Below are 10,876 nucleotides of genomic sequence, written 5' to 3' on the forward strand. Positions count from 1 at the left end.
CAAATCCCTTATGATTATACAATGAAAGTGACAAATAGATTCAAGGGATTAGATCTCATAGACAGAGTGCCTGAAGAACTATGGACAGAGGTTCATGACATTGTACAGGAGGCATTGACCAAAACAATCCCAAGAAAAATAAATGCAAGAAGCCAAAATGGTTGTCTGAGGGGGCCTTACAAATAGCTGAGAAAAGAAGAGAAATGGAAAGCAGAGGGCAAAAAGAAAGATATAACCAACTGAATGTAGTGTTCCACAGAATAGCAAGGAGAGAAAAGAAAGCTTTCTTAAGTGAACAATGAAAAGAAAGAGGAAAACAATAGAATGGGAAAGAGTAAAGATATCATCAAGAGAATTAGAGATACTAAGTGAACACTTTATGCAAAGATGGGGACAATAAAGGATAGAAATGGCAATGACCTAACAGAAGCAGAGGAGATTAAGAAGACATGGCAAGAATACACAGAAAAACAATATAAAAAAGGTCTTAATGACCCAAATAACCACAATGGTGAGGTTATTCACCTAGAGCTAGAATCCTGCAGTGTGAAGTCAAGTAGGCCTTAGGAAGCATTACTACAAACAAAGCTAGTAGAGATGATGAAATTCCAGCTGAGCTATTTAAAATCCTAAAAAGACGATGTTATTAAAGTGCTGCACTCAATATGCTCACAATTTCGGAAAACTTGAGAACATTTTTGTTTCTTGAGTTGTCCAAAACAGCCACAAGACTGGAAAAAAGTCAATTTTCATTCCAATCCCAAAGAAAGAAAATGCCAAAGAATGTTCAAATTATTGAACAGCTGTGTTCATTTCACCTAATAGCGAGGTAATGCTCAAAATCCTTCAGCTAGGCTTGAACAGTACGTTAAGTGAAAACTTTCATATGTACCAGCTGGATTTAGAAAAGGCAGAGGAACCAGAGATCAAATTGCCAATATCTGTTGGATCATAGAAAAAAGCAAGATAATTCCAGAAAAGCATCCACTCTGCTTCATTGATTCTGCTAAAGCCTTTGATTGTATGGATCACAACAACCTGTGGAATATTCTTCAAGAGATGAGAATACCAGACCACCTTACCTGCCTCCTGAGAAATCTGTACCCTGGCCAAGAAGCAACATTTAGAGCCAGATATGAAGCAATGGACTGGTTCAAAATTGGAAAATGAGTACATCAACTCTGTGTATTGTCACCTTGTTTCTTTAACGTATATGCATTGTACATCATGCAAAATATTGAGCTGTATGAAACACAAGCTAGAATCAAGATTACTGGGAGAAATATCAATAACCTCAGATATGCAGATGATACCACCGTAATGGCAGAATGTGAAGAGGGCCTAAAGAGCCTCTTGAAGGTGAAAGAAGAAAGTGAAAAAATTAGCCTAAAACTCAACATTCAAAAAACGAAGATGATGACATCTGGTCCCATCACTTCATGGCAAATAGATGGGGAAACAATGGAAGCAGTAACAGATCTTATTTTCTTGGGCTCCAAGATCGCTGCTGATGGTGACTGCACCCATGAAATTGAATGACAACTGCCTACTTGGAAGAAAGGTTATGACAATCCTAGACATCTTATTAAAAAGCAGAGACATAACTTTGCTAACAAGTGTCCATCTAGTCAAAGATATGGTTTTTCCAGTAGTCATGTATGGATGTGAGAGTTGGACCATTAAGAAGGCTAAGGGCCAAAGAATTGATACCTTTTAATTGTGATGTTGGAGAAGACTCTTGAGAGTCCCTTGGGCTGCAAGGAAATCAAACCAGTCCATCCTAAAGGAAATCAACCCTGAATATTCAGTGAAAGAACTGATGCTGAAGCTGAAGTTTCAATACTTTGGCCACCTAACAGGAAGAGCTGACTCATGGGAAAAAACCTTGATGATGGGAAAGACAGAGGGCAGGAGGAGAAGAGGATTACAGAGGGTGAAATGGTTGAATGGTATCACTGACTTGATGGACATGAGTTTGAGCAAGCTCTGGGAGATAGTGAAGGACAGGGAAGCCTGATGTGCTCCAGTTTATGGTGTTGTAAAGAGTCAGGGATAACTTAGTGACTGAACAACAAATTGAAGATTATAAACCAGGAACATCATCTCATAAAACTCTGAGAACTGTACCCCCTATTAGAAGTCAAAGCGGAGCTATATAAAATTTTTGAAACAGAGAGATGTACTTTAAGTGATGTATTATTGATAGTTTATAATATTCACACCTGCAAGTACTATTTGGTTGGTTGTTGTGACCCCTTACAAGACCATGAATCCCATTTTCATGCTCCCATTACACAGCAACCATTAAGTATTCCAGACTGTCTATTTCATGAAGAATTCCTGACCCTCAATTAGGCAGTTCTCATGCTAATGGCAGCTATGTGAAAGTCACTCAGTCATGTCAGACTCTTTACGAACCCATGAACTACACAGTCTATGAAATTCTCAGGCCAGAATTCTGGAGTGGGTAGCCTTTCCCTTCTCCAGGGACTCTTCCCAACCCAGGGATTGAATCCAGGTCTTCTACTTTGCAGGCTGATTTTTTACCAACTGAGCTACCAGGGAAGCCCAAGTATTCCAGATTATCTATTTCATGAAGAATACATGAGCCTCAATTAGATGATTCTCATATTAATGGCCATTATGGACATTTTAAACCCATGAAACACCCTGTATTTCAGTCAAGTTACACTTTTGCCCATGTCCTACACCCCTGAGCCATGAAGAATGAGTCCTATTGCCGCTATACATTGCTGCTGCTGTTTCCCTTATGTCCTAGAGATTCCCTCTCCTCTAGGTATCTTATACTACATATAAATTTTTTTTTTAATCTTTGACTTGAAATCTTTAATTTTTAAGCACGATAAATTTTATGTAACTCAGCTTTTAGAAATATAGGCTAAAATAGTACAGTTTTATTAGAAATGTAAAATGTAACAACTTTTGCTCAAATTTGCTAAGTGCACATGGATTTGAATGACCTTTCCTTCAACCCTTCCAAACTTACATAAAGACAGATTGCATTGATTGGTAGATAAACATATGCTTTGAATGACAAGAGTTTCTACCTCGATCATTTTTAATAGGGAATTTGTCATTCTAATACACTAAGCAGAGATTGTGTATTTGCTGGTCCAAGCCAACCGTGCCTGATTTAGAGACAACTAAGAAAAAGAGGTGCTAACCCGCCTGCCAATGCAGGGGACTTAAGAGATACAGGTTCTATCCCTGAGTCAGGAAGATCCCCTGGAGGAGGTTATGGCAAACCACTCCAGCATTCTTGCCTGGAGAATCCCGTGGACAGAGGATCCTGGTAGGCACAGTCCTTGCGGTCTCATAAATTCAGACACTGCTGAAGTGACTTAGCAAGCAGCCAATAGAGAAAAAGAGAATAGTAAAGCTGTTAACTGAACTATGTAATGTGGAGAGATTCATTAAATTCTGATTAAAATGCAACTTTCACACAATATAAACAAGTCTATTTTCTTTGCCCACAGGTCTGGAATGAAATAATAGTCAATACAGCAGTTTGTTTCCCAGTTCAGTTATTTTTCATGTTTTAAAGCATTGCCTAGCTCTGCACATAAAATTTTATTGTGGTACAAGAACTATGGTACTGTGTCTGTGGATGTCTTTCCTAAAACAGTGATGTCTCTCTGTTGACCTTTGTTTTACCCTTTACATGTAAATGAGACTGATGGTATTATCCAAGATTTCTGCATAAATCAGAAAGACTCAATATGATGACTTTGGGCAAAAACAGAAAGATGGAAAGAAAGTAGAATTGAATTAGAAACTTGGGTTTGCATCAGGAGACTCAAGGATTATGTCCATTTCCAACGTTACAATCTTCATGCCTTCTGTGTTGACCCTTATAGGAGTCCCAGGCCTAGAATCTGTGCAGTGCTGGATTGGGGTTCCATTTTGTGCCATGTATCTAATTGCTATGATTGGAAATTTCTTGCTTTTGATTATCATCATATCAGAACGCAGCCTCCATCAGCCCATGTATATTTTCCTAGGCATGTTAGGAGTCACAGATATTGCTCTCAGCACAAGCATTGTGCCCAAGATGCTTGGAATCTTCTGGTTTCATGTAACAGAGATATATTTTGATTCTTGCTTGCTTCAAATGTGGCTCATCCACACATTTCAGTGCACAGAATCAGGCATCCTCCTAGCCATGGCCGTGGACCGCTATGTAGCCATCTGCTATCCACTCAGACATGCTGCCATCTTCTCTCACAAGTTAGTCACTCAAATAGCAGCTATGGTAACACTCAGGGCTGCCATTCTTGTAGCACCATGCCTAATACTGATAAAGGTTCGATTACAATTTTACCATACAACAGTCATCTCTCATTCCTACTGTGAACATATGGCTGTCGTGAAACTGGCTGCAGAAAATATCAGGGTTAACAAAATCTATGGTTTGTTTGTGGCCTTCACTGTTGCTGGGCTTGACATTGTGTTAATCACGTTGTCCTACATACAGATATTCATCACAGTTTTTCGTTTGCCTCAGAAGGAGGCTAGGTTGAAAGCATTCAACACTTGTGTCGCTCACATCTGTGTCTTCCTCCAGTTCTACTCCCTTGGTTTCTTCTCCTTCTTTGCACATAGATTTGGTTCCCACATCCCTCCTTATATTCACATCCTCTTTTCTAGCACTTATCTGCTGGTCCCTCCATTTCTCAACCCACTTGTCTATGGTGCAAAGACCAAGCAGATCTGTGTCCATATGGTAAAAATATTTTGTTCAAAAAATTTGCTGTGAGAAAAGCTTTTATGTTTACCTTTTTGTGAATAGCAACACTATTTCACAACATGATAAAACAACAAAAAGTCCTTCTTATTAGAAATGCTCAGATTTTCTATTTATTTTTTTTCAACTTGCCAGAATGTTAGCTATTAGCTATTAGGGCATGAAAGCAGTCAATAGGATTGTGGATCCTATTGAGAATTAGAAACATAAAGGAGGAAAATAGTGAATGTTTCTCTTTTAAATTTCTCTTTCAGTTTTTTTTTTAGCACCTGCTTGAGTGTCCTCTTGTAAATGTCCAACTCTGGAAAGATTCACAAATTATGGATCTCTCAATGATGTTCTACAGTGTCCAGATACTCAGTAAATCTAGTTCTTGATTTTGTTTCCTGGTCATGTGGATCTTCTTTAAAAAAAAAAAAAATGAAGGAAGTGTATGTTACTGTTCTTATCAGAAACAAAGCAAAAGAGAAATTCTATCTTTATGTTAGTAATGAGAAAGTCTAAAAATTTCAGTATATTTTCAGGGTCATTCAGGAAGTTATAGGCACAAAAATCATGAGCAGTAAAGTGCTTAATTTTCCACAACAGTGCTTTTTCTGCTGTTTTCATCATTTACTTTTTATTAATTCATCTAATGTTATTAAAATCTTAGGCTGTTATAAATACTATGCTACAGAATAGCAGCATAATGGAAAATTTGACACAGCGATTAATTATATTGCATTTGTAAACTTTGTAGCCTTATATTTCTTAGCAAATGAGAGGAAAAGAGACACATGATAATGAGAGAGAAATGGTTGTAGAATGCACAAATAAATCTCTAGATTTTATAGGAAATTAAATACTTAGAGGACCAGAGTGTCAGTCTCTCACATTGTGAGAAACATCCAATCCTCATGGGAATTTTATTGTTCTGACTCCCTTGGGTCCAGGTGTGGAAAGTCACACTATCTACTCTCCCAACATCAGGGAATAAAGAAGCTACAGGACAAATCATGAATGCCCTCACTCTCTCAAACGCTAAGACTGGAGCAGGAAATGGGAAAATCATGAGCAGGAGAGATGATAGTCAGTAGTAGCAGTAGAGATGGAGAAGGCAATGGCACCCCACTCCAGTACTCTTGCCTGGAAAATCCCACGGATGGAGGAGCCTGGTGGGCTGCAGTCCATGGGGTGGCGAAGAGTCGGACACAATTGAGAGACTTCCCTTTCACTTTTCACTTTCATGCATTGCAGAAGGAAACGGCAACCCACTCCAGTGTTCTTGCCTGGAGAATCCCAGAGACAGGGGAGCCTGGTGGGCTGCCGTCTATGGGGTCACACAGAGTTGGACACGACTGAAGTGACTTAGCAGCAGCAGCAGTAGAGACAAGTACAACTTAAGTGAGCCTGGCAACTATTAGTAACTTAGTGAATTTTTCTTCAGCTTTAGGTTATAACTACAATTCTGAGAAAACAAAACAAAACAAAAATTTAATTCTATATTATCTTCTCTATGAAATGTATACTAAAAATCAACCTTTAATTTATTTATCCTAAAGTATTTATCCTATCATAGCAAAGGAGACTTTAGCAATTTTGGAAACTATTCCAGAACAGTTTTCAGTTAACAATAAGTAAAGGTGTACATTAGGACAAGCAATTTGACAACACTAATTAAAATTTAAAATGTGTACAATCTTCAGTGCCAGGAAACCTCAGTTTAGTTCAGTTCAGCTCTCAGTCATGTCAGACTCTTTGTGACCCCACGGACGTCATCAGGCCAGGCTTCCCTGTCGATCATCAACTCCCGGGGCTTGCTCCAACTCATGTCCATTGAATGGGTGGTGCCATCCAACCATCTCATCCTCTGTCATTCCCTTCTTCTGCCCCCAGTCTTTTCCTGAATCAGGGTCTTTTCCAATGAGTCAGTTCTTTGCATCAGGTGGCTGCAAGTATTGGTTTCAGCTTCAGCATTTGTCCTTTCAATGAATAGTCAGGACTGTTTTCCTTTAGGATGGACAGGTTGGATCTCCTTGCAGTCCAAGGGACTCTCAAGAGTCTTCTCCAACACCACAGTCCAAAAGCATCAATTCTTCTGCACTCAACTTTCTTTATGATCCAACTCTCACATTCATACATCACTATTGGAAAAACCATAGCTTTGACTAGACAGACCTTTGTCAGCAAAGTAATGTCTCTGCTTTTTAATATGCTGTCTAGGTATGTCTTAGCTATTCTTCCAAGGAGCCAGTGTCTTTAATTTCAGAGCTGCAGTCACTAGCTGCAGTGATTTGGAGGGCAAGAAAATAAAGTTTGTCATAGTTTCCATTGTTTCTACATGTCATGAAGTGATGGGACCGTATATCATGATCTTTGTTTTTTGAGTTTTAAGCCAGTTTTTCACTCTCTTCTTTTACTTTCACCAAGAGGCTCTTTAGTTCCCTTTTGCTTTTTGCCATATGAGTGGTATTATCTGCATTTCTGATGATATTTCTTTCAAATCAGCTTTTTCACTCTCCTCTTTTACTTTCGTCAAGAAGCTCTTTAGTTCCCTTTTGCTTTTTGCCATATGGGTGGTATGCAATGTCTGCACTTCTGATGATATTTCTCCCAGCAACCTTGATTCCAGATTGTGCTTCCTCCAGCCTGGCATGCAGAGCACATCATGATGTGAGCCACGTCAACTCCTGGTCTTGTTTTTGCTGACAGTATAGGGCTTCTCTCTCTTTGGCTGAAAAGTATATAATCAATCTGATTTTAGTGTTGACCATCTGGTGATGTCCACGTCAAGTCATCCCTTGTGTTGTTGGAAGATAGTGTTTTCCATGAACAGTGCATTCTCTTGGTAAAACCATGTTATCCTTTGCCCTACTTCATTTTGTACTCCAAGGCCAAATTTGCCTGGAATTCCAGGTATCTCTTGACTCCTACTTTTGCATGCCAGTCCTCTATGATGAAAAGGATATCTTTTCTGGGTGTTAGTTCTAGAAGGTCTTGTAGGTCATCATAGAACTGTTCAACTTCAGCTTCTTTGACATTTCTAGCTGGGGCATAGACTTGGATTACTGTGATATTGAATGGAAATGAATAGAGATCATTTTGCCATTGTTGAGATTGCACCCAAATATTACATTTAGTGGCCACAGCACTGGAAAAGGTCAGTTTTCACTCCAAACCCAAAGAAAGGTAATGCCAAAGAAGGTTCAAACTGCTGCACAATTGCACTCGTCTCCCACGCTAGTAAAGGAATGCTCAAAATTCTCCAAGCCAGGCTTCAGCATTACGTGAACCATGAACTTCCAGATGTTCAAGCTGGTTTTAGAAAAGGCAGTGGAACAAGAGATCAAATTGCCAACATCCACTGGATCATCTAAAGAGTAAGAGAGTTCCAGAAAAACATCTATTTCTGCTTTATTTACTATGCCAAAGCCTTTGACTGTGTGGATCCCAATAAACTGTGGAAAATTCTGAAAGAGATAGGAATACTAGACCACCTGACCTGTCTCTTGAGAAACCTGTATGCAGGTCAGGAAGCAACAGTTAGGAACTGGACATGGAACAACAGACTGGTTCCAAATAGGAAAAGGAGTATGTCAAGGTTGTATATTGTCACTCTGCTTGTTTAAACTATATTCAGAGTACATCATGAGAAATACTGGGCTGGAGGAAGCACAAGCTGGAATCAAGATTGCTGGGAGAAATATCAAAAACCTCAGACATGTAGATGACACCACCCTTATGGCAGAAAGTGAAGAAGAACTAAACAGCCTCTGATGAAAGTAAAAGAGGAGAGTGAAAAAGTTGGCTTAAAGCTCAACATTCAGAAAACGAAAATCATGGCATCCGGTCCCATCACGTCATGGTAAATAGGTGGGGAAACAGTGGAAACGTGTCAGACTTTGTTTTTCTGGGCTCCAAAATCACTGCAGATGGTGATTACAGCCATGACATTAAAAGACACTTACTCCTCGGAAGGAAATTTATGACCAACCTAGACAGCATATTAGAAAGCAGAGACATTAACTTTGTCAACCAAGGTCTATCTAGTCAAGGCTATGGTTTTTCCAGTGGTCATGTATGGACTTGAGAGTTGGACTGTAAGAAAGCTCAGGGCAGAAGAATTGATGATTTTGAACTGTGGTGTTGGAGAAGACTTTTGAGAATCCCTTGGACTGCAAGGAGATCCAACCAATTCATCCTAAAGGAAATCAGTCCTGGGTGTTCATTGGTAGGACTGATGTTGAACTTGAAACTCCAACCCTTTGGCCACCTGATGCGAAGAACTGACTCTTTTGAAAAGACCCTGATGCTAGGAGGGACTGGGGGCAGGAAGAGAAGGGGACGACAGAGGATGAGAGGGCTGGATGGCATCACCGACTCAATGGACATGGGTTTTGGTGGACTCTGAGAGTTGGTGATGAACAGGGAGGCCTGGCATGCTGCGATTCATGGGGTCACAAAGAGTCGGACATGACTGCATAACTTAACCGAACTGAATTCAGACTCTTTTGTTGACTGTGAGGGTTATTCCATTTCTTTTATGGGATTATTGCCCACCGTAGTATATATAATGGTCCTCTGAATTAAATTCACCCATCAGGTCCAATTTAGTTCACTGATTCTTAAAATGTCGATGTTTATTCTTGCCATTTCCTGTTTCACCACTTTCAATTCACCTTGATTCATGGATCTAAGGTTCCAGGTTCCTATGTAATATTGTTCTTTATAGCATCGGACTTACTTCCATCACCAGTCACATCCACAACTCGGTGCTCTTTTGGTCTGGCTCCATCTCTTCATTCTTTCTGGAGTTATTTCCCCACTCTTCTATAGTAGCATATTGAGTATCTACCAACCTGGAGAGTTCATCTTTCAGTGTCTTATCTTTTTGACTTTTCATAATATTCATGGGGTTCTCAAGGCAAGAGTATGAAGTGGTTTGCCTTTGCTAGGAAACTTGGAAGACTACAAATCAAACTGCTAAGACTTGTTACAACTAAAAGACTGAGGTGTGGAAAAACTGACCATTTTTATGTTAGTGTCTCTGTAATTCTTATAGTTTTAATATAGAGTACAAGAAAAAAAAATTGCATAGACTTTGTTGGAGAAGACCCTTGGAGTCCCTTGGACTGCAAGGAGATTCAACCAGTCCATTCTGAAGGAGATCAACCCTGGGATTTCTTTGGAAGGAATGATGCTAAAGCTGAAACTCCAGCACTTGGGCCACCTCATGCGAAGAGTTGACTCATTGGAAAAGACTTTGATGCTGGGAGGGATTGGGGGCAGAAGGAGAAGGGGACGACCGAGGATGAGATGGCAGGATGGCATCACTGACTCGATGGACATGAGTCTGAGTGAACTCCGGGAGTTGGTGATGGACAGGGAGGCCTGGCGTGTTGCAATTCATGGGGTCGCAAAGAGTCAGACACGACTGAGCGACTGAACTGAACTGAACTGAAGATGAGTATCATGATGTCGAAATTGAAAATGAGGTGACTTTTTCTGGGATAGTAAGAGCAACTTTAAGCAATAAGAGATTAGAACAACAGACATAATATTGTTTTCAACCCTAAATTGTACTACTTTGAGAATTAAGAAATGATTCTTTGATGCCATATAATATACTTCATCAGCAATTCATAATTGCCTTTGGTTTCATCCAAACCAAGTAATTATGAATCTCTTGAATATACATTCTCCCCAAATATACATACTTATAAACCATTTCCTCAAGGTGTCACAACTGCTTGATTTTATCAGACTTTAAATCTTTTACAGTCTGAGGGATGAAAAATTGAGATATCACTGTTGATTAAAATTTTATTCCCTTATTAACAAGATTGGACACATTTGCTATTTACTGACTGGGCAATATGATGCTAAGTCACTTCAGTCGTGTCCGACTCTGTGCGACCCCATAGACGGCAGCCCACCAGGCTCCCCCGTCGCTGGGATTCTCCAGGCAAGAACACTGAAGTGGGTTGCCATTTCCTTCTCCAATGCATGAAAGTGAAAAGTGAAAGTGAAGTCGCTCAGTCGTGTCCGACTCAGCATGGACTGCAGCTTACCAGGCTCCTCCATCCATGGGATTTTCCAGGCAAGAGTACTGGGGTGGGGTGCCACTGCCTT

At 39.9% G+C, this 10,876-nt stretch overlaps 1 protein-coding gene across 1 annotated transcript; it reads left to right on the forward strand.

The window, feature by feature from the left end:
* The first annotated feature begins 3,826 nt into the window (after positions 1 to 3,826).
* LOC128060535 (olfactory receptor 52A1-like) lies at positions 3,827 to 4,777 on the forward strand. The gene has a single exon (XM_052652938.1). It carries the CDS (start codon positions 3,827 to 3,829, stop codon positions 4,775 to 4,777), a length of 951 nt encoding a protein of 316 aa, XP_052508898.1.
* Positions 4,778 to 10,876: the final 6,099 nt, after the last annotated feature.

This window comes from Budorcas taxicolor, chromosome 15 (assembly GCF_023091745.1).
Source record: "Budorcas taxicolor isolate Tak-1 chromosome 15, Takin1.1, whole genome shotgun sequence".
NCBI lineage: Eukaryota > Metazoa > Chordata > Mammalia > Artiodactyla > Bovidae > Budorcas > Budorcas taxicolor.